Below are 27,590 nucleotides of genomic sequence, written 5' to 3'. Positions count from 1 at the left end.
AGAGTAGTGACCTTTTCCTCTTTCTGATGGTGAAACTGGTATTATGACCCCTGAGTCTAACATGTCCTGAAGATCCGACCACATTGCGGAGTCCTCCTGGACGACAGTGGGGGCAATATATCTGTCGGGGGGAGGAGAATAGAGCTCTATCCTGTAACCTTCGCTGATGGTTCTGAGGACCCACTGATTGTTGGTGACTCGCGACCAGTTTGCTGCAAAGTGGCGAAGTCTCCCCCCAATGCCTATGGCGTCATTGTCTCCTCGACCTAGATGTCGATGCAAATGGGGGACCTCTGTTCTTCCCACTTTGGCTGAAGGAGCCTCTGTAGGAGCTTCTATTAGACCTCGCCCGGCCCCTAAACTCTGACTGTCCTCTGAAGAAGGAGCCTCTCCGAAAGGACTGGGACCGCCTGGGCTTTTCTTCCGGAAATCCCTTATTCTTATCAGACACCAGCTCAAGGATATTATCCAGGGCTGGACCAAACACCCTCAGACCCGAGAAAGGGATGGCACATAACTTGGCCTTAGAAGGGTTATCCCCCGACCAGGATCTAAGCCAGACTGCTCTCCGGGCCGCATTAGAGAGGGAGCTGTTTCTGGCCGCAAACCTAACTGATTCCGCCGACGTATCCGACAGGAACGCCGTGGCTGATTTCAAAAGAGGAAGAGATGCTAGTATCTCTGACCTCGGGGTCTTGTTGGTTAGGTTTTCCTCCAACTGCCCCAACCACAGGAACATAGACCTGGCCACCGAGGTGGCTGCTATGTTGGCTCTAATCAGGGCCGCCGACGTCTCCCATGTTCTTTTTAACAAGACGTCCACCTTTCTATCCATTGGGTCTCGAAGACCGGATGAGTCCTCGGCTGGGATAGCCGATTTCTTCGTAACCTTGGCAACCGGGACGTCGATCTTAGGGACTTCTTCCCACGCCCGAGTTTCCTCGGGATCGAAGGGCAGTCTATTTTTAAAGCTTCGGGAGAGTGTCAACCGACGCTCTGCTTCCTTCCACTCCTCCTGGATCATTGCTTTGATGTGCTCGCTCACAGGGAACACCACCTGTTTGCGGGACACCAGTCCTCCAAACATTAAGTCCTGTCTGGACTGTGGCTTAGGGACTTCTTCCATCTGCATGGTATTTCTGACCGCGTGTACCAGCTCGTCCGTATCCTCCAGTCTGAATAGGTACTTTCTGTTCTGTTCCTGACTATCCCCCAGGATCTCGCCTTCTTCCTCCTGATCTGAGTTCCGGAAATCGGATTCCTCGCTAGGGCTCGCCTCTGATACTGGGACTGGTTCCCACCTCGGACGCTTGCGACCTGGCCCAGGGCTGGGGGATCGACGCCGGGACGTAGAGGCCTGAATCTCTTCCCTTATCAGCGACCTCATTTCGGAAAGCAGAGATGGCTGTTCCTCGCCTATGACTCTGGAGGTACAGGGACCGCATAGGGTCTTGCTATAGGTGTCTGGCAGCTTTACTCTGCACACCGGACATCTGACTGATTTGGCGGTGGCTTTCGCCGGGTCCTTCCCCGAGGGGGACTCAGCCGGGGTTCCCTTTTCCTGATAATATAAGGGGCACCTCATCAGATCTGGGCTGTGGGGACGGGTGGGGAGGGTGGTCTGCGCTATGCGCACTTACCCCTCCACCAGATGCAGTGTTGCCTTCCATTCCCTGGCGTCCGATGCAGTCACACAGCCTGGAACCACCTGTGACGACTCTGGAGAACGCTTTGGTCCAGGAGCGCGCGCGCCCTGGATTTGAAACCGGCGTCTGACGTCACCGGATGTGACGCTGGTAAGCCGCGCCTCCACTTCCTGCCGGGCATCTGCGCGCGACCGCGCTCGGCGCGTGCAGGGAGCCGTTCCTGCTATGGTGCTCCGGCCTCCACTGCCCAGCGTCGGCGACGTCCTGCGGGTACTCGGCCCGCCGCCCCACTTCTGTCGGTGCCCGCATGGCCAGCCGCCTGCGGGGAGCCGACCCGTCCTGGAGCCGAGAGCCCCCCCACCGGGAGGAACGGCTCCCTCCAGGAGCGCCGTCCTGCTCCTGGCCTTTGGAGCCGAGGGACTCCCCACCGGGAAGTTTCGGCCCCGGGACCTCTTGACAGGGGAAGGATTGGACCGGCCGCACGATCCCCTGGGTCCCTCCGGTAAGCTCTCGCGTGTCCCTCCGTGCAGGGACAGGAAAAACACTGAGGGAAAGGGGGTGGGACATGGCCTTTTAACCTCTCGTGTGCTTTCCTGTCCCTGTAAGGAGGAGGAGGACGTCCTCCATAGTGCTGTCAGGTGGACGTCCTGGAAAAGTTAGATGTTCATTTTTTTTTTTAAATATTCAAAAAAATTCCTGTGACGCACCTAAAGGGTTAATAAACTTCTTGAATGTGGTTTTGAGCACCTTAAGGGGTGCAGTTTTTAGAATGGTGTCACTTTTGGGTATTTTCTATCATATAGACCCCTCAAAGTGGCTTCAAATGTGATGTGGTCCTAAAAATAAAATGGTGTTGTAAAAATGAGAAATCACTGGTCAACTTTTAACCCTTATAACTTCCTAACAGAAAAAAATTTTGGTTCCAAAATTGTGCTGATGTAAAGGAAACATGTGGGAAATGTTAGTTATCAAGTTTTTTGTGTGCCGTATCTCTGTGATTTAAGGGCATAAAAATTCAAAGTTGGAAAATTGCGAAATTTTCAAAATTTTTGCCAAATTTCCGTTTTTTTCACAAATAAACGCAAGTTATTTGAATGAAATTTTACCACTAACATGAAGTACAATATGACACGAGAAAACAATGTCAGAATCACCGGGATCCATGGAAGCGTTCCAGAGTTATGACCTCATAAAGGTACAGTGGTCAGAATTGTAAAAATTGGCCCGGTCATGAACGTGCAAACCACCCTTGGGGGTGAAGGGGTTAAACCAATGAGTGTCTTCCCAGCACCTGAGTCAATATCCGCCACATCGAACAGGAGCGCCAAACTATAACACAGATTTTACAGTTATGGTTTGTGGGTTACATGACACACTGGGAGTGCCCATGAGGTGCCAGAACAGCAGAACCCCCATAATTGACCCCATTTTAAAAACTACACCTCTCAATGAATTCATCTAAGGGTGCATTGATCATATTGACACCATGGGTGTGTCACAGAATTTTATACCATTGGGTAGTAAAGAATAAATATGGTAACTACATTTTTACCACCAAAATTTAGTTTTAGCCACAAATTTTACATTTTCACAAAAGAAGTGGGTAAAAATGGCACCAAAATTTGTCTGTACAGTACCGCTAAGCCATACGGAGAGACTTGGGAGGAACGGACCGCTATTTGCCTCCTGGAGCGCAGTTCTTCCGAGAACAGTTTGCGGACTCCATAGCAAAGCCCCTAATTACTAAAAGGGCTGAATCTCCCTCAAGTGACCCCATTTTCGAAATTATACCCCTTTTAGAATTTATCTACAGGTCTAGTGACGATTTTGAGTCCATGGGTATTTTCCAGAGACAAGCGACAATGAATGTTGCAGAGTGAAAATTGTAAACTACCGCTGTAATGACTAGTACTCTGTAGTGACCTGTATATTGCAGTGCAGAAAACAGAAAAAAAGGCAATGTCAGCTCACCGGCGAAGTACTTAGAAGTCTAGCGTGCAAGGAACCACTCGTGTTGGCAAATGCTAAAAAGAGGAAAAGTTCCAGTTTCTGGTAAAATTTCAACTATGATCTTTATTCCATCAAAAACAATTAAAAAGTTGAGGACAGGATGGTCAGCAAGCAACGCGTTTCGAACACGGCTGTTCTTTATCAAGCTTATTTGGAAATGACCAAATATCAGTCTTAAATACACAGGCGAAATTAAACAACACACATGGAAAATAATTAACTAATTAAGACTAACATGCTATGAGAAAAAAAATTAAGTAGTGTTGGTCAGAAAGAAAAAAAAGAGGAAAGGGATCAAATATACAAAACATATGTGAATTAAAATCTGAAAGTAAATAATATAGACGGGAAAAGAACCAATTTCACACAGTCCACTTAATGTAACTATTTTACTTAGGGATGAAATTATTCCTACCCGGTTTTGATAACCATACAAAGAGAACACATCAAACAAATATTTCTCCAGAAGGCTATATCCTCTGTGCTGAACTTCACCCTGAGGAAGGAATCAATCCGAAACGTACGTTGGGGAGGGTAGGCGTACCACTGGGCTCTCTGGGTGAAATTAACCAGGTAATTACCGGTCATGCAACACATTGTCTTTGACTGCTGATGATCAGTATTAGGTATTATTTCACTATACTACCTTATTGTGAAGGGCCAATGATTTTGTGTCCCTATTATCTTTATGATACAAACTGCCCATGTGGTTCACCATGCCCTGATGTGTTCCTCTGTATATGAATGTCATTTTATCCCTTGTTTGTCCCGACTTGTCAATTTATATCTAAATTAAGGATTTAATAAACAGTATAATATTTATGACCTTGTGATCGTCCTTTTGGTGGTTAGCCCCATCTCCCTCTCTGATTAATATTGGTGACTGGTCTTATTTTGGTCCTGCTCGTATGTTAGAGACCGAGGAGATATATATATATATACATACACACACACACACACACACACTGATATATTATAAAACTATTACTAGCATATATTCCATGGTGCGTTCTGGTCCTGACTAGTGATGAGCGAGTATATTCGTTGCTCGGGTTTTCCTCCGAGTATATTGTCATGTTCGGAGATTTAGTTTTCGTCGCCTCAGCTGCATGATTTGCGGCTGCTAGACAGGCTGAATACATGGGGGAATTTCCGAACAACAGGCAATCCCGACATGTATTCAGGCTGTCTAGCAGTCGCAAATCATGCAGCTGCAGCGACAAAAACTAAATCTCCGTGCACCCCAAAATACTCGGAGAACACCCGAGCATGCTCGGGGAAACAAGAGCAACGAGTATACTCGCTAATCACTAGTCCTGACATATTAATGCCGGTCATTAACATCTTTTGGCATTATTATTTTTTTGATCACTTGTAAAGCATGGGGATGCAGCAGTATCCCTATACTATGCCAGCTGTCAGCTCTGCTCTGACAGATAAAGTTGCTGATCAAGCTCTGAGCATGATCTAGCAACTTTACTAGCTCTGGTGACCCAGATGTCATCATGATGACATCGGGCCACCGTGGCAACAATCGGGACCCCGCAATGATGTAGATCCAAGGGCAGATGGGATTGTCTTCCCTCTGTCTGCTCCCAGAAGGCTGCAATCGAGTTTGACTGCAGCACTTAGGGAGTTGAAGTGCTGGGAGCGGTGTGGGACCGCTCCTGGCACTTAGTGACGGGTGTCCACTGTCAGAATCTGCTGCCACCCGGCAGCCACGCGCACACAGCCTGTGTGAACGCACTATCGCCTGGACGTAACCATCCATCCAAGGTCAATAACACCCAGGTCACAGTGACATATCAGGCCCCAAAAGAGACCAAAAAGGGAAAAAGTTAAATATGTAACCAGCTAGTGGACATGTGGTGTATGTCGACCAACTGGTAAGGTATTTAACTTACTCTTTCCCTTCTATGTATGTCCGCCAGCTGGTTACATATTTAACTTCTTTCTCTTTTCTGGTTTCTTTAGGGGGCTGATACTATTTACACGTAACATTACATACTTATATTTGTTTAACAGCTCCCTTCGTTTTTTGATATGTTTGCCTATACTGTTGCCCCATGGTTGAATAGTTGCCCACCTGTTTTTACAAATGTTATTTCTATATGTATGTATTTACATACATACACAGAGAGAGAGAGAGCGAGAGAAGAAGATAAAGCAGAGAGCAGCACCTACACAATAATAGTAGTTGGGTGCAAGGATTCACAGGTACATACCAGTCCATATATAAAAGAAAATAAGAAGCAGCACTCCATGAGCTTAGTGCAAAAATAGCTATTTTAATAGCCCATTTGTGCGCGATGTTTCGGCTCTATGTGTGAGCCTTTCTCAAGCAACATATAAATGCACATTCAGAGTATTTAAAGTACGTAACAAGTGGATACAATTTGCATCAATCAATGTCTTAATAGTACAATTTCATCTCAATTGTTTCATATTTGTACAAAAAGTGCAAAAAGATATTGGTTAGAACATTGTACAATGAAGTTCAAAGGTGAGTACAGTGCAGTGTTATACAAAATTTCATAAATATCACAATTGATTGTAATGTGATCATCTGTTTATGATTATAATGTTACATGACTCACCCCATTGTTAATAGCGCTGATAGCATCTCAAAAGATCAATCATGCGTGTCAGATACACATCATATTCCTATTTGCACCAATACCAGCGTCTCTAGAGGTCAACCACGCATGTCAGGAAGTGAAAGCATTGTTTAGAGCAAAATGAAAGTTTGCGCCCCCAAGACAGCCTCGTCATCTTGGTAATTGGAAATCTCACTCGCGCATGCGCAATCGCAGCTCCCATTCGTGCGTTTCTGTGCACAGTGTGTGTGTGTGTATATAGTCTGTGCTCAGCGTGTGTATAAATTAGTCTGTGCACAGTTTGTGTGTATAGATATATAACTTTTTGATGATATTCTAATTTTGTGAGAAACACGTGTATATATATATCTATACACACACATACAGTGGGGCAAAAAAGTATTTAGTCAGTCAGCAATAGTGCAAGTTCCACCACTTAAAAAGATGAGAGGCATCTGTAATTTACATCATAGGTAGACCTCAACTATGGGAGACAAAGTGAGAAAAAAAAATCCAGAAAATCACATTGTCTGTTTTTTTTTCCTTTTATTTGCATATTATGGTGGAAAATAAGTATTTGGTCAGAAACAAAATTTCATCTCAATACTTTGTGATATATCCTTTGTTGGCAATGACAGAGGTCAAACGTTTTCTGTAAGTCTTCACAAGGTTGCCACACACTGTTGTTGGTATGTTGGCCCATTCCTCCATGCAGATCTCCTCTAGAGCAGTGATGTTTTTGGCTTTTCGCTTGGCAACACGGACTTTCAACTCCCTCCAAGGGTTTTCTATAGGGTTGAGATCTGGAGACTGGCTAGGCCACTCCAGGACCTTGAAATGCTTCTTACGAAGCCACTCCTTCGCTGCCCTGGCGGTGTGCTTTGGATCATTGTCATGTTGAAAGACCCAGCCACGTTTCATCATCAATGCCCTTGCTGATGGAAGGAGGTTTGCACTCAAAATCTCACGATACATGGCCCCATTCATTCTTTCATGTACCCGGATCAGTCGTCCTGGCCCCTTTGCAGAGAAACAGCCCCAAAGCATGATGTTTCCACCACCATGCTTTACAGTAGGTATGGTGTTTGATGGATGCAACTCAGTATTCTTTTTCCTCCAAACACAAGTTGTGTTTCTACCAAACAGTTCCAGTTTGGTTTCATCAGACCATAGGACATTCTCCCAAAACTCCTCTGGATCATCCAAATGCTCTCTAGCAAACTTCAGACAGGCCCGGACATGTACAGGCTTAAGCAGTGGGACACGTCTGGCACTGCAGGATCTGAGTCCATGGTGGCGTAGTGTGTTACTTATGGTAGGCCTTGTTACATTGGTCCCAGCTCTCTGCAGTTCATTCACTAGGTCCCCCTGCGTGGTTCTGGGATTTTTGCTCACCGTTCTTGTGATCATTCTGACCCCACGGGGTGGGATTTTGCGTGGAGCAACAGATCGAGGGAGATTATCAGTGGTCTTGTATGTCTTCCATTTTCTAATTATTGCTCCCACAGTTGATTTCTTCACTCCAAGCTGGTTGGCTATTGCAGATTCAGTCTTCCCAGCCTGGTGCAGGGCTACAATTTTGTTTCTGGTGTCCTTTGACAGCTCTTTGGTCTTCACCATAGTGGAGTTTGGAGTCAGACTGTTTGAGGGTGTGCAAAGGTGTCTTTTTATACTGATAACAAGTTTAAACAGGTGCCATTACTACAGGTAATGAGTGGAGGAAAGAGGAGACTCTTAAAGAAGAAGTTACAGGTCTGTGAGAGCCAGAAATCTTAATTGCTTGTTTCTGACCAAATACTTATTTTCCACCATAATATGCAAATAAAAGGAAAAAAAAACAGACAATGTGATTTTCTGGATTTTTTTTCTCAGTTTGTCTCCCATAGTTGAGGTCTACCTATGATGTAAATTACAGACGCCTCTCATCTTTTTAAGTGGTGGAACTTGCACTATTGCTGACTGACTAAATACTTTTTTGCCCCACTGTATACACTGTGCGTAGAGTACGTATGTAAAGTCTGTGCACAGCATGTGTATACAGTCTGTTTGCAGGGTGTGTGTGCTGGAGGACAGAAGATATGTTTCACAGAGACTAATGGCTACAGTGATATAAATCTGAGAAGCCATTTTGTTGAAGTGCTGGGTTTTTGAGGACAACCATAGAGTGGGTGAGAGGTTGTACACCTTATCTTCACCCCAGGGTGTGGTCTGGGGCTTAAGCAGTCAGCCTCCAGACGCAGTCAGTGTTCAGTAGAGGTGGAGAGGAACTCCAGCTTTTTAGATCTTGAGAAGGAAAAACTGAACCTCTTGATGCTAAGTTCTTCAGAGTGGGCAGATACCCTAGATGTAGAAACTGTATACCATTTTGTTTTGTTTTACTGTTTTGGTTTATGCTGCCTTTATAATAAACCAAAGAAAGATTTGAAGAGACAGTGTTCCCGTTTCTACCTCCGAGTACCGCTGAGTGAGCTGATCTACCACAGGTAGTGTTTCGAATGCAGGTAACGTTCCAGGAACACGAGTTGCGGCTGTGGACAAACCAAATTTCCTGGGTAAAGGCGGCCATGACAAACACCATGGAGGACCTGATTAAGCATCTTGTGAAATCACAGCAGCAGCAACTGCTTTCCCATCAGGAGATGAGTAAGTTGCTTATGCAACAACAGCAGCAGCAGCAGCTCCATCAACAGCAGCAGCGCCAATAAAAGCAGTTCAGACAACAGCAGTCGATTGAGTTGCTTGCAGAGGTGATTCATGGGAGGCTGTCAGCCAATTCCCCAAGTCCAGGTGACGACACATACGTCCGGAAGGCGGTAAAATGAGCAATGTCCGATGTAGAAGAAAAAATTCTGCACTGCTGCAGTCACTTTCCTACAGCACCATAGTGTGGTGCACATTCACACACCTGGACTACACGCCAGCTACCCACAGAACGGGTGTTCAATCCAGAAAAAATACAAGTAACTGTATCAGGAAAAAAAGAACAGAAAGGATGGAACTCACCGTTCAGAAGTAGATAAAGTACGCTACTACACTGTAGGATAAAAAGCATAGGCTCGGGAGCAATGTAAAGACTGTGGACTGTGAGTACCATCTTTTCTGTTCTTTTTTCATAAAATAAGCAGTGCAGAAAATTACACCGGGCGATTATATAGAGGCATTTTTGACTGTTTTCGAATGGGTTGCAGAGTAGGAGCAGTGGATTTATATCCTGGCCCCCCATCTAACTGGCGAGCCCCAGAAGGTTTATTATGACTTGGCCTTACAAGATGCCTGGGAATATGCCAAATTAAAAACTGAGATGGTGGCACACTCAGGGGTCACTATGTCTGTCAGAGCCCAAATAATTAATCACTGGGTGTATTATGGTGACAAGTTCCCTCATGCTCAAATGTTTCACTTACTGCATATGGTGCAGAAATAGTTGCAGCCGGAGTCCTCTACTCCAGCCCAGATGGTCAAGCAGGTTGTCATGGACAGATATATTCACTCGCTCCCTAAGCCAGTGCAGACCTGAATTGCCCAGGGAGATCCCCGAAATGCAGATGACCTGGTGGGTCTCGGAGAAAGATACCAAGTAGTCGAGAGGTCTCTAAAGAAGCGAGGGGGTGGTACATCTCTATACTGGGGTTTCCAGCGGGAGTCCGAATCCCAAAAGAAGGGTAGTAGAGCCACCACTGGGGGGGAGGAGTCTGAGATCCCAAGGAGTTGCTGAGGGGATGTCAAAGGCTGCTAGTTAAGACCTGGTCTACTGGAGATGCCATGGTCCTGGACACATAGCTGCCCATTGTCCTATGTCCTGCAGGCTAGGGAGGTGCTGTTCGTATCCAACCTGCAGTGTGGATTATCAGCCCGGGGAGAGGACGCAGTCATCTTCCATGACAATAAATGGCATACTGGTGTCGGAACTCTTGGACTCGGGGAGTTTGGTGACTCTGGTGATGGCCACATTTCCTACTAGTTGGTCTTTGAAAAACACTGGGCATCCATTGTATTCACGGGGACACCATTACTACCCCAGAGTGATGATAAAAATGAACCGTGGCAGTGCCATGAGTCTTGGTAGTCAAAGACTTGCTACACCCCAAAATAATTGGGTGGGATTTCAGTCTGTTCTGGGACTTGTGGAGAAAGGCAGGGGTGCACACTAACTCAAACAGGAGTCGATTTACCCAAGACGAATCCCCATTGAAGTCAGAGTTCTCCCTGTGTGTCCTTGTTGGCAAAGAAGATAAGACCGTGACCCATGATGATGAGATTCTTGAGTTGGGAGTTTCTGGCAGGAATTTTGGTACTGCTCAAATGGAGGACCTTACTTTAAAAGGGGCATAGGACAATGTGACTTTGTTAAATGGGGTTGCCTAAGAGCCGGGAGCCGACAGCAGATTCCCCTATTTTGCAGTTAATGAGGAGCAGTTTACTAAACATAGAGGAGCAGTATTAGAGCAGCTGTTAGTCCTGACCCTATGGAGGTAGGGGACTAGATCTGGCCCATTTTCATGTCTTGAGTGTGGTATCTACGCATAGATAAAACCCAAGAGCACGTCTTTCAAAGGTTCTACTGGTCTGGGTATCACCGGGAGATTGTTAATTATTGTCGATCATGTTCTACATGTCAGTTAACTGCTCCCATTTCCCACTTCCGCAGGCCCCTAGTTCCATTACCCATTATAACAGGACATTTGACAGGATAGAATTTCCCAGAAACCTTGTAGAGACCGTAGTTAAGTCCGCCAGAGGCCAGCAATAAATCTTGGTGGTCACAGACTATGCAACATGGTACCCAGAGCGTGGTACCACTGAGGAACTCTTCAGCCAGGAGTATAGCCTGAGAGCTGGTACATATTTTCTCCAGGACCGGCCTGCCCAGGGAGATTCTGACGGATCAAGGAATACCGTTCATGTCCAAGGTATTGAGAGTTATGTAAGGCCCCCCAGATTACCCAAATCAGGACATCTATGCACCATCAACAGACAGACAACCTTGTGGAAAGATTCAACAAGACCTTGAAGTCTATGCTTATGAAGGTCATGGAGAAGGATGGCTAGGACTGGGATTGCCCATTACCATACCTACTGTTCTCCATTAGAGAAGTCCCTCAGGCCCCTATGGGGTTCTCGCCGTTCGAGCTGCTATATGGACGGCAGCCTCGTGGACTTTTGGACACTGCAAAGGAGACATGGGAAGCGGCGGTAACACCCACCGAAGCGTCATCAAACATGTGGCCCAGATTCAGGACAGGATCGTGAGGGTGATGCCGATAGGGGAAAGCTTCCTTCAAGCAAAAGAGGCACAGGCAAGGGTCTACAGTCGGTTAGCGAGACCATATGCAGGTGCAATGGGCCCTGGGTTACTTCTGATGCATGACAATGCTAGGACTCATGTGGCTGAAGTGTGTCAGCAGTTTCTGCATGATGAAGGCAATGATGCTATGGACTGGCCTGCCCATTCCCCAGACTTGAATCCAATAGAGCACATCTGGGACATCATGTGTAGTTCCATCTACCAACTGTGCACCACAGACTGTACAGAAGCTGACTGACTTTAATCCAGATCTGGGAGGAGATTCCTGAGGAGAATACCCACCTTATCAGAGGCATGCCCAGGCGTTGTAGAAATGTCATACAGGCACATGTTGGCCACACACTCTACTGAGCATCATTTCCTTATCTTGAGGCATTTCTACTGAAGATGCTGTAATTTGGTTTTCCTCTTTGATTGTGAGTATCATTCAAAATCCAGACCTCCATTGGATATAGAAAAACAGAACAGGACGACTGCACTTCAATATGGTGCAGCCGTCCTTTTTGCAGAAAATCACCCCTAAAGTATCATGTTTTCCTCACCATGCTTTAAGGTTGGGACGATTTTCTTGGGTTGTGCTCATCCTCCTCCAAACACAGCAAGTGAAGTTGATATCAAAATGTTTTATTTTGGTCTCATCTAACCACATGACCTTCTACCATGCCTCCTCTGGACCATTCAGATCATCATTGGCAAACTTCAAACGGGCCTGTACACATGCTGGCGTGAGTAGGGGGACCTTACGTTCCCTGCAGGATTTTAATCCATGATGGCTTAGTGTGTTAATAATTGTAATGTTTGAGACTGTGGTCCCAGCTTTCTTCAGGTCACTGACCAGGTCCTCCCGTATAGTTCTGGGCTGATTACTGACCATTCCCAGAATTATACTTGCATGGAGCCCCAGACCTAGGAAGATTGGCAGTCATCTTGTGTTTCTTCCATTTTCCAACAATTGTGCCAATAGTAGCTGCCTTCTCACCAAACTGCTTGCCTATTGTCTTATAGCCCATCCCAGCATTGTGCAAGTCTACAATTTTGTCCCTGATGTAGTTAGGCACTCTGAAATCTCAACACTAAGACAAGGCTGTATCTCTATCTGGCCTGGGAAGATGATGTCACAGAAATGCATCAGGCAACATGTAAAACTCGATGGCAGAGCACAGCAATGGGCTGCGGTCGTATGGGAAGGTAGCCAAGCATGGCTAGGACAAGTGATTAACACAGCTATCTCTAATTATTAGATATACCAGTGGGGACAGGCGGCACTGGTTCTTTATCAACAAACCAATGATGCTACTGCTTGCCTTTTCATCATGATCCAACCTGTACCGTAGCCAGTGATAAAGACATCTCCTGCCTGTCTGATATATTTCAGACTGTACTACTTCTGCTGCTAATGCCCTTTAAGGCTGGTTTCACACTTGCGTTTTTTTGCGCTGTGTTTTAGCGCAAAAGAACGCATGCGTTTTTTCCCTATACTTTAACATGGGTGCGCATATGTGCGCGTACACACACGTTTGTATGCGCATGCGTTTTTTTGTAGTGTGCGCTCGGGCGCACAAAATGCATCCTGTTGCATTTTTTGTGCGTCCGATTTGCCCCCAAAAAACGCATGCGCACGCAATGCGTTTTTTTTACAGCAAAGCACCCATTCTAGTCTATGGGTGCTGTGAGAATCATGTGGGAATAGTGGATGAAGGCAGGTATATCTCGCCCAGATACCTTTCCTATGTGGCCTAGTCTGGTCAGTATCGCACCTGCTTGCTAATGAATAATGGGAGGTGGATATAAAAGGATGCCAGGTGGTTGTGTGAGTGTCTCAGCCTGGGAACACAGAGAGCCTGTCTGTGTGAGAGACACACGTGAGTGAAAGCAGTGCCCACTGCAACTGTGGTTTGGCTGGACGGGAGAAGCCCGCCAGTTGGTAGTTAGGTTGTCCACTGTTTAGTTAGTGCCGGACAGGCAAGGATTTCTTTTATGTTTTATTTCCTTTATGCATTGCTTTCACCGTTAATAAACCTGACCCAGTGTCAGTTATACCCGAATCCAGGCTGTGCGCCTGAGTTTCATGCTGAACGCATGTGACCTTTGACCCCAGCAAAGGCGATCCTGGAGTGTTTTATCACAGTGCGCATACGTGCGCATTGTAATGAGCACGTATGCCCAAAAAAACGCAAGCGTTATTTTTTTAAATGCTCAAAAACCCGCAAAAAACGCACACAAACGCATGATGCGTTTTTTTCATGCGTTTGTGTGCGCAAAAAACGCGCAGCAAAAAAATGCAAGTGTGAAAGTAGCCTAACAGCCAGAAATCTTTTGCCTGTCTATTATGTTCCATACTGTGCTGCTCATGAGATGGAACCCTGACCTGCAAAGGTTACATCTAACAAAAAAAACTCACAAAATGGGATAATTTTTGAACAGTTAAGAATCATTGCTTCTTCACAGCTTCCAATGTCCTTCCCTTAGAAGGTCAGCCTACCCAGCACAGAATTAAAATTTAGAAAGACATTAAACAGATGCCCCACAAAATTTTACTTCTCATAGCTAAAATAAGGCATTGCTTTCATTTAGAATACATTGTGATGCAGAAAATAGTACAAATTCAATAGAATCAAACACATTTGTACCAACCAGTAAATAAGTGAAATATACAGCCTAATACTCACCTGCCCTGTCATCTGAAAGAATCTCCTCTTCACACCGCTCATCATCCCTTACATATGTCTCTGTAGTATTACTATGGGTCAGATCTTCATCCTTAAACAAATATTATAAACGTCACAGACAGATGGAGAAGTCACATCTATGGTCAGTTCTAATCCTGCCATCTCCACCGTTCTCATTACACAAGTATAAAGCATATAATACTGGTGGATAAAACAAGACTGAGCACAAGACCTTCACAGCCGTCTACACATCATAGGGGAGATCTCATGACACCTTCTCTCCATCTACCTGATGATGCTGAGGAACATTGGGATCTTCTTGTTTACAGTCCTGTGGAAGAAGAGGACGGGGACATCTCTCTGGTGTTGTCCTCTTACTGGATAGATCTGGAGAAAACACATACAGGGACTGAACTCATTCTTTACATACAGATAATTATATGTTGTATTTACTCCCATCTATTACCTGGTGATGTGAGGGGCTGGGGATCCTCCATCATGACTTCCTTGTACTGATCTTTGTGACCTTCTAAATACTCCCACTCCTCCATAGAGAAATACACGGCGACATCCTGACACCTTACAGGAACCTGACACATACAATGATACCATCCATCATCCCCCCGATCCCTTCATAGCGTTACTTTATAATGTCCCAGCATTCCCAGCAGTGTCACCTCTCCAGTCAGCAGCTCATTCATCTTGTAGGTGAGTTCTAGGATCTTTTGGTCATTGATGTCCTCATGTATCAGGGGGTGAGGTGGAGGCCCCGTGATTGGGCTCAGGGGTCTTCTCCATCCCTCAGACACAGGGTCCTGACAGCGCTCACTAGAGGTCTTCTTCACTACGGTGTAATCCTGGTTATGGAGAGACACATTAATAAATCTCACTACAGACATTTCCAGAGTCCTCACCTCTCCAGTTCTGTCCATCTGTTATTCCCATAGATAAGAATGATGTAATGTGACATCATCAGAATCTCTCACCTCTCCAGTAAGACGGAAGAGGATCTCTAGGGTGAGGTGTAATATCCTCTCCACCATCTTGTCACTTTTCCTTTCCATCCTTGACGGGTCATTCAGGAAAATTCTTTTATATTGAAGATCTTCACTGAGAGGATAAGATATTGTAGAGACCTGAATGGGAAGAAGATGAGCTAATAAGTAACATCATAAAGAATCCCATTTAAAAACACAGCACTGGACACTTTAAATTCAATCACTGGCAGCAGAAAAGAAGCTGACATGTATGGCACCCAGGTGCAAAAGTTACCCTGAGGCCCATAGCAATTTAGTTATGTCCTGTTCACTAAAAAAAAAAAAAAGAGTAAGAAGTGTTCTACTCTGGGCCAGTTTGTAGACAAAACTCAGACATTTAAAAGAATGAATTTGAGAAAAAAAAATTTGGCAGCATATACATGGCATCTGTTTAATACTCACTTTTTACAGACTGCCTGTTGGGAATTGCTTGTGAAATTGCCTAATGCACCTCTGTGTTGTATCCTCTTGGCAATATATAAGGCAGCACTACATACAGGGCCTTGATAAAAATTCATACTCCGTGAAGTGTAAAGGAAAGGATCCATTTTTTTATTATTATTTTAAAAATATAAATCTAACAATTGTGACATGCATTTGTATTCAGCTCCTTGTAGTCTGATACTGCTAAATAAAATCCTGAGTGACCAGAAGTCATAGAATTAGTAAATGGAGTCCACATGTGTGTAATTTGTCCTTGGTAAAACTAAAGCTGTTCTGTGAAGGCTTCAAAGATTTCTTTCAGCACCTTAATAAGGATTAAACAGCATTATGAAAACTAAGGAACACACCCGACAGGTCAGGGATAAAGTTGGAGTAGAGTAAAGCAGGGTTAGGTTATAAAAAAAAAAAAAAGCTCCGAAGATCTCACACAGCGCTGTTCAATCCATCATCCAAAGCTGGAAGGAGTATGGCACAACTGAAAACCTACCAAGGAATGGCTGTCCACTTAAACTGATATACATTCCATGCAAGGACAGCACTAATTAGAGAAGCATAAATCAAATAAAGAAATTGTGCACACACGACCAAATAATGAAGTATAAAAATTGAACAGTTTATTAATTGTCAAAAAAAATCATACATAAAAGATACAAATATGTAGACCAGCTGAAACCAATGCAGCGGTGCACAGAATAAACATAACGTTTGGGACGTAGATATAGGAATAAACAACCTCTAGATATTGGTACAGTACATGAGACAAAAATATAGATCAGAATCAAGCCTCAGTATGCTGGTAATAAAAATAAAATAAAAAGTGCAATAATACCAACAGCAAGGCTACAATGTGATTACCGTATATACTCGAGTAAAACTGGGTAAGCTTATTGACTCGAGTATAAGCCAGGTATGCATTGTCCCCTCATCCCTGTCCTGGTATGCATGGCTCTGTCATTGTATGCATGCCTCCCCTTCCCTGTCATTCTATGCATGCCTCCCCTCCCGGTCATTGTATGCATGCCTCTCCCTTCCCTGTCATTGTACGCATGCCTCCCATGTCCCTGTCATTGTATGTGTAGGGAGAAGGGCCCCCACAGGGTGTCCGGGCCGGAATCAAGGGGACCGCCATCTAGGTTCCTAAGGGAACTGTACCCGGGGAACGGAGGAGAGTGGACTGCTGGGAGTGACAGGACAGCAAGGGGAGGGGCGAGTATAAAAAGGACATGAAGCGCGCAGGGGAGTCATTTGGCGGAACGGCAGAAACAAAGAAAGAGACTGTGGGAGTTTGAGAGAGCCAGAGTGACAGACGGTGACCAGAGAGGAGACCAGCGGCACAGGGGAGACTTACAGTGACCTGCGGAGAGTAAGTGCTGAACTTACCAACAAGAGACTGCCGCTTCACTCCAATCCGGGGTCACTACCTGCCCACGGTCGTCCGCAGCTGTTACCGCTGTGCTCCAGCCGGTTGCGGCCTGTCCGCCGCCCCTCGCAGCCTCTGCCGCTTCACTCCAGCCCGCGGCTGCGGGCTGCCCGCTACCGCCCCGCTTCAGCCCGCGGCTGCGGCCTGTTCATCATCACCCGTAGTTGACGTCACTCCGCTGCAGTCGGCAGTTGGGGCCTATTCCTCGCCTAAAGAGAAACTCTTTGCTTAGGCCCAGGCCGTACACGTGGCCTGCCAACCGCCACTCCTGGTAACTGCGATACAACCCTGCTTGGAGACTGGAGTCTCATTGAACTCGCTTACAAGCAGAACCCCGCTGTTTCTACAGGGGGTTACGTCATCAAAGGACTTCCTCAGGGCCTGTTGTGCCCGAACTCCTCCTGGGCACCGGGGCGCCCAAAGATTGCGACAGTTCTTCAGCAGCTGGGCCCAGCGGCTGCGACACCAAAGCAGCCTCATCAGAGACGCCGAGGGACGTCAGGATGGATAAGTGACACTATAGAAAATAAGGACCTGTATTCGGCCATATCGTGGCCCTATAGCAACCGGCTTTTGCCGGGTTAGTCGTGTTCTCTCTGAAAGTGTTTGTTTGTGCAGAGTCCCTGCGAGGACAATAGCTGTTATTGTGTTTTGGTTGCTTAGCATAGCCCTAGTGGCTTAAATTTATAAAAGTTCTCTAGCCAAAGTTCAATCCAGTCTCGCGTCTCGTCACTGCATCCTGCGTACCTGCTGTTACCTACATATGCATGGCTCCCCATCCCTGTATGCATGCCTCCACGTCCCTGTCATTGTATGCATGCCTCCCCTGTCCCTGTCATTGTATGCATGCCTCCCCGTTCCTGTCTGCATGCCTCCCCCTTCCCTGTCATTGTATTCATGCCTCCCCATCCCTGTCATTGTATGCATGGTTCCCCGTCCCTGTCCTGGTATGCATGTCTCCCCTGTCCCTATTTTTGTATGCATGCCTCCCCCGTCCTGTCCCTGTATGCATGGCTTTTTATCCCCTATCCCTGTTTGCATGTTTCCTATTGAAAAAACAAACAAACATCATACTCACCTACCTGCGCACCCTGGATGCTGGCACTGCATCTCGTTTCGGCCGCCAGCGCCTGCAACTCTTCCTGCTGAGCGATCGCCTTGCCCCGCTCATTAAGGTAATGAATATGCGCTCTACATCTATGGGAGTGGAGAGCAATGCATATTCATGATTTTCATTCCTTCTTATTTTTCGGCAAGTACAGCCTTCCTGAAAATAGCCTCTAAATATAAATTGAAGAGGAATTGTGACAGGATGCAGCCTTGTCTGACGCTTCAATCTACTTTTAATTATGCTGTGTTGCCATGTTCCATTTGGACTGTTGCTCGTTAGTCAATGTAAAAGGTTCCTAATGAGATTAATCAGATGGTTTGGAATAGCCATATTCTTCATAGAATTCCAAAGTTTCTGATGATCAACACAGTTGAAGGCTTTGCTGTAGTCGATGAAGCAAAAATAGATCTCCTTGTTGTATTATTTGGCCTTTTACGTTATCCATTTAATGTTAGCGATTACATCATTTGTTCCTCTGGCTTTTCTGAATCCTGCTTGTTCTTCTGGCAGTTCTTTGTCAAAATAAGGCTGTAGCCATCTTTGTAGGGTCTTCAATATAATTTGCTGGCATAAGGTATGAGTGCAATAGTCCAATTGTTTCCACAGTAGAAATAGGTCCTGGGAAAGAGAGGATGAGGGGAAAAAGAGGGAGAGCGCTATCTAATATAGTAAATGAGTAAATCTTGCTTAGTGAGAAAAGTAGCACTTGAATCTTGCTCACTTGGTGTGGTTTTGCAAGGAGGCACAACACTAGGAAAAGTTTGATGTTGAATCAGATGATATTTCATTGGCTATGGGCAGCAAATAAAAAACTTTATAAAAGACTAATAGACAATAAAATATCATCTGATTCAACATAGCCGAAACACATTGAATTTTTCAAATAAGTTTTTATTGTCTATTCGTCTTTTATAAAGTTTTTTATTTGCTGCACATAGCCAATAAAATGTCATCTGATTCAACATGAGAGATACTTGGTCCTTTTGCTATATAACCCTCTTATTCTATATTGGGTTAAGGATCCTCTGAAGGAAGCGCCCTGAAACATCTTTATTCACATAAAAATAGAAATAAACAAGGATTTTGTCCAGTCCTTGGGCCATTTACTAGTTGTCCTTATCTGTTGACACAGGCACGTGATGACATTATCTGCTGCTTCAGAAGACTTTATTAGCAATATTGGAATATTGTCACAGCCAGGAGCTTTGTTGTTTTACAGAAGCGCTATAGCAGCAATGACTTTGTCTTTTAAGATGTTTGGTATCATTTTCAGTCTCCATTTCTTCTCATATCACTGAGTTGTTCTTATAGAGGTGCTCACTGTATTATTTCCATCTTTCCTTGATCTGTTCTGGCAATGTTAGCTTGTTCCCATTGGCGTTTTACAACATTCCCACTTTTGGTTGAAACTTTTGTAGTATCTCTTTGATCTTTGGTATGCCTTCCTGGTCTTGCCCTTCAGATATTCACTTTTTATCTCTGTCCATATATTTTGGTAATAAAGTTCTTTGTCTGCTCTTTAGTCTTTTACTGATATTGTCTGCATCCTGGTTGTTACCTTTTGTCTTTCCTCTTTCTTTGATGATCTTTAGGGTCTCTTCTGTTACCCAAATCACTGACTGCATTGTATTTTAGGACAATAATAGCGAATGTTCGATTGAAAATAAAAGCGACACCATTTCTTTTTCGATTATCATTGCCAGAATAGTAGACCCAATGTTGGTTTGACTGGAAATGACCAGATTGAGGACATCTTAGTTTGCTAATACCAAGTAAGTTGAATCCTGTTCTGTCCATTTCGGCTATAACGATGTCGAGTTTCCTTGATTTATTGTTCATACGTTCAAAGTTCCGAACTTTATGACATCTCTGCCGCTTTTGATTTTCCATTTCGACCAAGCGATATCAGCAACAAAACTTCCTTGCGGTCAATCAAAGTACTGTCAGCTTCAGCACACCCCTATACCAGATTGGACGGCCGAGCTGTCAGTAACCAAATCCCAGACACACTGAGGGGTGAAACTGTGACAGTACCCCCTCCTCTGGGGGGCCACCAGACCCCCAGGCTTCCCAGGGAATTTTAGATGGAAGGCCCTAACTAACCGATCGGCCTTCACATCTCGAGAAGGGACCCAGGATCTCTTCTCTTGTCCTATCCCCTCCAGTGAATGAGGTACTGGAGGGAATTACGGACCCACCAAGAATCCAGAACCTTCTGAACCTCATACTCCAGGCCGCCGTCCACTGAAAGGGGAGAAGGTGGGGATGAGGGAAACAAAGCAGAAGGGACATACTCCTTAAATAGGGATTTATGGAATACGTAAGGGATGTGAATGGATGGAAGAAGCTTTAACCTAAATGCCACAGGATTGACCACTTCCAGGATCTCATATGGACCAAAGAACTTTGGACCCAACTTCACCGACGGCACTTTAAGTTTAATATTTCTAGAAAACAACCAAACCTTATCACCAATCTTAAAAACAGGACCCACTGAAAGTCTTCTATCTGCCTTTAGTTTTTGGCGAATCTGGGCAGTCCCAATATTCTATTGAATCTCCCTCTAGACATCCCCAAGTCTCTACACGGCGACCTCCACCAGAGGGCATTCAGAACTGTTCCTAGAAAATTCACCAAAATGGGGATGAAAACCATAATTACAGAAGAACGGTGAGGTCCCAGTAGATTGATTTACTCGACTGTTAAAAGCAAACTCAGCGAGAGGTATAAAACAAAGACCAAACCTCCTGTCGAGCTGCCACAAAGCGCCTAAAAATTTGTGTCAAAGAATGATTTGTCATCTCAGTCTGACCATTGGTTTCAGGGTGATGACCAGATGAAAAAGACAAGTCAATCCCTAGTTTACTGCAAAAAGCTCTCCAAAATTTAGAGGAAAACTGTACTCCCTTATCAGACACAATGTTCAGAGGGATGCCATGTAACCTTACAATATGAGAAATAAGCAGCCTGGAGAGTGTCTCCGCATTAGGTAATCCTCACAAAGGAACAAAATGAGCTTGTTTGATGACTCGATCAGCTACCACCCAGATCGCAGTCTTTTCATCAGACAGAGGTAAATCTGTAATGAAATTCATGGACAAATGAGTCCATGGTCTTTCAGGAATAGAAAATGGAGCCAATTCCCCAGCCAGCCGGCTATGACTGACTTTGGCGCGTGCACAGACTTCAGAAGCAGATACAAAATCTATAATATCACTATGCATGCATGGCCACAAAAAATGTCTAGCAATGCCTTTCTTTGTGGCAGTAACCCCAGGATGACCACTTGAAACGAAATCATGAAATTCCTGTAACACCCGCAATCTTAGGTACACAGGCACAAATAACTTAGACCCTGGGGACGTGGAAGGAGCCAACGACTGGACTTTAGGAATCTTCTCTTCCAATTCTGAGGTTACTATATACACCACAATACCCTGAGGAATAATGGAGGACAGAGGTTCTGGAGGAGAAATGGAAACTAGACTACAAGATTAAGCGTCAGCTTTCACTTTCTTAGACCCTGGCCTGAAAGTAAAAGAAAAATTAAACCGAGAGAAAAACAAGGACCATCTGGCTTGTTTAGGTGTTAACCTTTTAGCCGATTCAATGTAAGCTAAATTCTTGTGATCCGTGATCACCGTAACTGGATGAACAGCCCCCTCCAAAAAATGCCTCCAATCCTCAAAGGCAATTTGACAGCAAGTAACTCCCGATTCCCAACATCATAATTTCTCTCCCGCTGGTGAAAATTTTTTAGAAAGAAAAACACATGGACGCAGGTTAGTCAGTTTTGGGCCCCTGCAATAAGACTGCCCCCACTCAGATCTACTAAGCATCTACCTTGACAATGAACGGTTCTTGGAGATCAGGTTGGATCAGAATGGGTGCGGACATAAAACACTCTTTCAATCTTTCAAAAGCCCTGATAGCACCCGGCGACCAAACCTTGAGATTCGCCCCCTTACGTGTAAGGTCAATAAGTGGTTTAGCAATTTGTGAAAACCCCTTGATAAATTTTCTATAATAGTTGGTGAATCCCAGAAAATGCTGCAAAGCCTTAAGATCACAAGGTTGAACCCAATCAATTATGGCTTGCACCTTTCCAGGGTACATTTTAAACTCTTCTGCTGATGAGATTAATCCCAAGAAAGATTTCCTGAACAGAAAAAACACATTTCTCTAATTCAGCAACAAACAGAGAGTTCTCCGTCAGTCTCTGTAACACAATGCAAGACATGTTCCTGGTGAGTGTACAAGTCTGGGAAAAAAATTAGAATGTCATTGAGGTAAATCACAACATATCTTCTGATGCAATCAGAGAAAATATCATTCATAAAATTTTGAAACACAACAGGTGCATTAGATAATCCAAAAGGCATGACAAAGTTTTCAAAAAGACCTACAGATGTTAAAAACGCCGTTTTCCGCTCATCACCCTTCCGGATGTGTTTCAAATTGTAAGCCCCTATAAAATCAAGTTTTGAAAACACTCTGGCCCCCAGAAGCTGATTATATAAGTTGGGGATGAGTGGAAGTGGGTAAGTATTTTTAACCGTGATCTTGTTTAGTTCTCGGAAATCAAGGCAAGGCCGGAGACCCCCCATCTTTATTTTTAACAAAGAAAAATCCAGCAGCTACAGGGGAGGAGGAAGGATGGATATGACCCTTCCATAAACTTTCTTTAACATATTCTTTCATAGCGGTCCGTTCAGGCCCAGACAAATTGTAAAGGCGAGCTTTTGGCAATTTGGCGTAGGAATAAGATCAATAGCACAATAATAGGGACGATGGGGAGGTAATATCTCCGCCTCTTTTTCCAAGAGCACATCTCCAAAGTCCTTCAGTAACCCCAGAAGACCCTCCAGACTAGCGGAGCATATTTGTACATTTTTTAGACATGTTTTGGAAGAGTTGGGGCTCCATTTCAAAATTTCCTTCAGACACCAATCAATAACTGGATTGTTAATCTGCAACCATGAAAACCCCATTACCAATCCAGCAGGTAAATTATCCAACAAAAAGCAGGAGATGGATTCAGAGTGGAGTGCCCACACTTGGAGAGTGAAATCCACTGTTGCTCTCTTGACCAAATTGTGAGCTAACGGTGTCTTGTCAAGGGCGATGATTTGAATGGGTCTTTCTAAACTAACTGTCCCTAACCCTAACATCAGAACCAGTCCCAAATCAATAAAGTTAGCAGCAGACCCACAGTCAATGAATGCCAATGTTGATAACACCTGGTTCTCGAAGGAAATCATCGTATTTATCAGTAATTTATCAGAGGAAGAAAAAGGCACCTGGGAGTTTGAGTGAGCTCCTCGGTCATCACCCAGACTCAGACGTTCGCCCAATGGTTTTTTGGCTTGAGGACGAGTTGGGCAATTCTTAAGAAAATGTCCAGAGAGACCACAGTATAGACAGAGTCCGAGATCTTGTCTCCGTCTTCTCTCCGCAACTCGAAGACTGGAAACTCTAACCTTACGTAAATGGACAAACTCCGGGGAAGTATAACATGCAGCCTGCTGTTCACCATGTCTCTCACGGATTCTGTGGTCCATTCCCATAGCCTCCATCAGAGGACAAGGGGCGTCATAGAGGACCAGAGCATCCTTGAGTGTCTTGGAAAGGCCTCTTTGGAACTGGCACCAGAGAGCAGTATCATTCCATAGAACTTCATTGGACCATTGCCGGAACTCAGTACAGTAGTTCTCAGCTGTGAGACGCCCCTGTGCCAGGTTCATGCCAGGTACATGATCTTAGCGTCCGCGACCTGGATTCTGTCGGGTTTATCTTATATAAGACCTAAACTGTCTAAAAAGGCATCAACGGAAAACCGTTCTGGGGCTTGTGGGGACAAATAAAATGCCCAGGTCTGAGGACCCCCTCACAGTAGGGACATGATTATTCCCACCCGCTGGAACTCCTCCCCTGACGAACAGGGGCGCAGGGTAAAAAAAAACTTACAGCTCTCCCTAAATACCCTATTCAGGGAGGGATATGACAGGTTCGGGAGAGACCAACTGTACATCAGAGGGTACTGACGTCACATCCACTGCCAGCAGTGGGGGGGTCATGGGAGGTCTTCATCAAGTTATTTATCTGACCCTGCAACTGAAATTGTGATGACTTCAGACTCTGGCAATCCTTTGCCAGATCCTGAGTCACCTGCCTCAAATTCTCCACCTGGTCACAAAGGGAGTGAACAGGATCTATACTGGTGAAAAAGAAAAACGTAGTGGCCAGACATAATGTGACGCTAGTCACTTCTCACGGCCAAGCCGTGAGTCAGAGTGGTCAAGGAATCCAAGGTCAGAAGCCAGGAGGGTATGTCAAACAGAAGGAAGAGACAAAATTGTAGTCAGGTAACATTTCGAGTATCGGGAGGATAACAGATCAGAGCTGAAGTGGTTAAACAGGCGGATGGTCAGAACAAAGTCCAAGGTCAGGCAACAGATCAAGCATACAGAACTCAAGGCACAGGAAAGCACAGCAACAAACCTCACAAGATGAATATACGTCTGGCAGTGTTCTGGGAAACTCAGCTCAGTTAAGAAGCATGGCCAATAACTGGAATAATGAACACGAGACAGCCGAAGCTTCACAGTCTCAGATTGGATGGCCAAGCTGTCAAAGTACCTGCGCAATTGTCACTGTAGGGTTTTTTGCCCAATTTCAGCTGTCTCTTTATTTAAGATGACCATTGCCTCATACATTACGCTTTTGTATATACTTTTTTTTTTTTTTTTCTTTTGTTATGCACAATTTTGTACCTATGGATTCACATGTATTTACATGATTTGTATGTTTTATTTATATCCATAGCAAACTGATGAAGGCCGTTTGTGGCCGAAACGTTTACTTATTTATTTTGGCTGCATTAAATATACCAGCATTCTTTCTGAAGTTGAGTGCCAAGTCTTTCTATATTTAGTCAAAGTACTGACAGCTTCAGCGCACCACTATACCAGATTGGACGGCCGAGCTGTCAGTAACCGCATCCCAGACACACTGAGAGGTGGAACTGTGACACTATCGGATTCCATTAGTTGCACTCTCCATCAAGTTTTCTCGGCATAATATGGTAGTAACTTGCCAGACCTTTCCTCTGTGCAGTAATGTGGCTCCCGTGAAGGAGCTATACTGAATCAGAGTTGGATGATGTCAATACAAACAGCTTCATTCCACAATGTCCAGCTGCCCACGCTGGCACTGAGCAAACTGCTTAGTTTGATACCTCAGTTGATACCTGTCCACCTGGAATATCCCTGATGGGAAAATACACAGCAGACAGCATAGCTTTACAACATCATGGATCCACACAATTAATATCAACAAATACATAAAAAAAACATAATAAATACTTCAAATACACAATAAAGAAAAACACACAATACAGACATCAAACTCACAATACAAATAATTACACAATACAGACAACAAAAACACACTAACACCTCAAATACACTTTACAAGTACACAATAAGGATATTAAACATACAATACAGACAACAAATACTGAATACACACAACACATACACAGTAACACATCACTACACAGTGAAATAATTCCAATATACAGTGCTCAAATAATGAAAACCTAACAATACCAAAATACAGTGAAAGAATTTCCCAGCAATTAATGCCTGTATACAGTGCTCAAAAATTACCTATATACCAAAAATACCAATATTTACCAAAAAATACCTTCAACTAAAATCAATACACAGTGCTTAAGATTTAAAAAAAACAAAACAACAGACCAATATACAGTGCTCACATAATGTAGAACAAAAATCACTATAGAAGGCTAAAAATAACAAAATACAATCAAAATTCAAAGAACAAATAATAGCAACATATAATGCTCAAATAATATGTAAAAATAAATCATAAATAAAAAGATAAATATCCCGGCCAATTTATACCAGCCAAATGTATAACAAAAATCTGCAGAAATTTGTCCATACTACCCCGCCCTTACAACTTTTAACACTATATATATATATATATATACACATTTATTTATTTATTTAATAGTTGTGCTCAAAAGTTTACATACCCTGGCAGAATTTTTGCTTTCTCTGCCTTTTTCAGAGAATATGAATGATAACACCAAAACTTTTTCTCCACTCATGGTTAGTGGTTGGGTGTGGGTGAAGCCATTTTTGGCCTGATAACATGCACAGAAGTTGACACAAATGGGTTATGAATGCCTACTAAAGGTAATATCCTCACCTGTGACCTGTTTGCTTGTCATCAGTGTGTGTGCATAAAAGCTGAGTGAGTTTCTGGGATCCAGACAGACTCTTGCATTTTTCATCCAGCCACTGATGGTTCTGGATTGTGAGTCATTGGGAAAGCAATAGCATGTTATCAGCAAATACTGGAGGCAAATTTGCAATCATCAGCCTGGAAGCTGCTCATAGAATGTACTTAGACGTTCCAACATGACAACGATCCAAAACACAAGGCCAAGCCGACCTGTCATTGCCATCTCAGTCTCTTGACCTCAATATCATTGAGCCACTAAGGAGAGATCTCAAGCACGCAGTTCATGCAAGACAGCCCAGGAATTTACAGGAACTGGAGGCTTTTTGCCAAGAAGAGTGGGAGCTTTACCATCTAAGAAAATAAAGAATCCTGTCCACAACTACAACAAAAGACTTCAAGCTGTCATTGATGTTAGCGAGGGCAATACACGGCATTACGAAATGGGGTATGTGAACTTTTGATCAGGGTCATTTGTATGTTTTGGGTTATCATTCATATTCTCTGAAAAAAGGCCATGAAAGCAAAAATTCTGCCGGGTATGTAAACTTTTGACCACAACTGATATATATATATATATATATATATATATATATATATATATATATATATATATGTGTATATATACATACTGCTCAAAAAAACTAAAAGAACCACTTAAACAACACAATGTAACTCCAAGTTAATCAAACTTCTGTGAAATCAACCTGTCCAGAAATAAACCAACACTGATTGTGAATCAATTTCTCCTGCTCCTATAAAGGAGTGGATCTGAAGATGGTGACCAGAGACCATTTCTCTGTTCTCATCCTTTTTGACTGTTGTTTTGGTCACTTTTACATTTTGTCATTGCTCTCATACCAAGAGATACAGCAGCATGAGGCAGTGACTACAACCCACAGAAGTTGCAGAAGTTGTCATATGGCACATCAATGCAAGATAAGGCAAAAGGAGTAGCTGTGTCTGTCAGCACAGTGTCCAGAGCATGGAGCAGATATCAGGGGACAGGCCAGTACACCAGGAGATGTGGAGGTGGACATAAGGGGGCAACAACTCAGCAGCAGGACCACTACCTCTTCC

General features: G+C 44.2%; 1 protein-coding gene across 1 annotated transcript in view; it reads right to left on the bottom strand.

Annotated features, from left to right (window-relative positions):
* The window catches only part of LOC141055951 (uncharacterized), a 192,458-nt gene that overhangs the window by 105,620 nt on the left and 59,248 nt on the right, over positions 1-27,590 (bottom strand). Inside the window, 5 exon segments of the mRNA XM_073552648.1 lie at positions 14,228-14,318; positions 14,517-14,614; positions 14,694-14,817; positions 14,905-15,084; positions 15,214-15,363. Of these exon segments, the coding sequence (XP_073408749.1) occupies positions 14,228-14,318; positions 14,517-14,614; positions 14,694-14,817; positions 14,905-15,084; positions 15,214-15,363 (643 nt within the window).

The sequence above is a fragment of the Dendrobates tinctorius genome, unplaced genomic scaffold (assembly GCF_039654945.1).
Source record: "Dendrobates tinctorius isolate UK_male_01 unplaced genomic scaffold, ASM3965494v1 ptg000192l, whole genome shotgun sequence".
Taxonomy (NCBI): domain Eukaryota; kingdom Metazoa; phylum Chordata; class Amphibia; order Anura; family Dendrobatidae; genus Dendrobates; species Dendrobates tinctorius.
The sequence above is the reverse complement of the archived record's forward strand: the minus strand, read 5'-3'. Positions and strand labels throughout refer to the sequence as shown.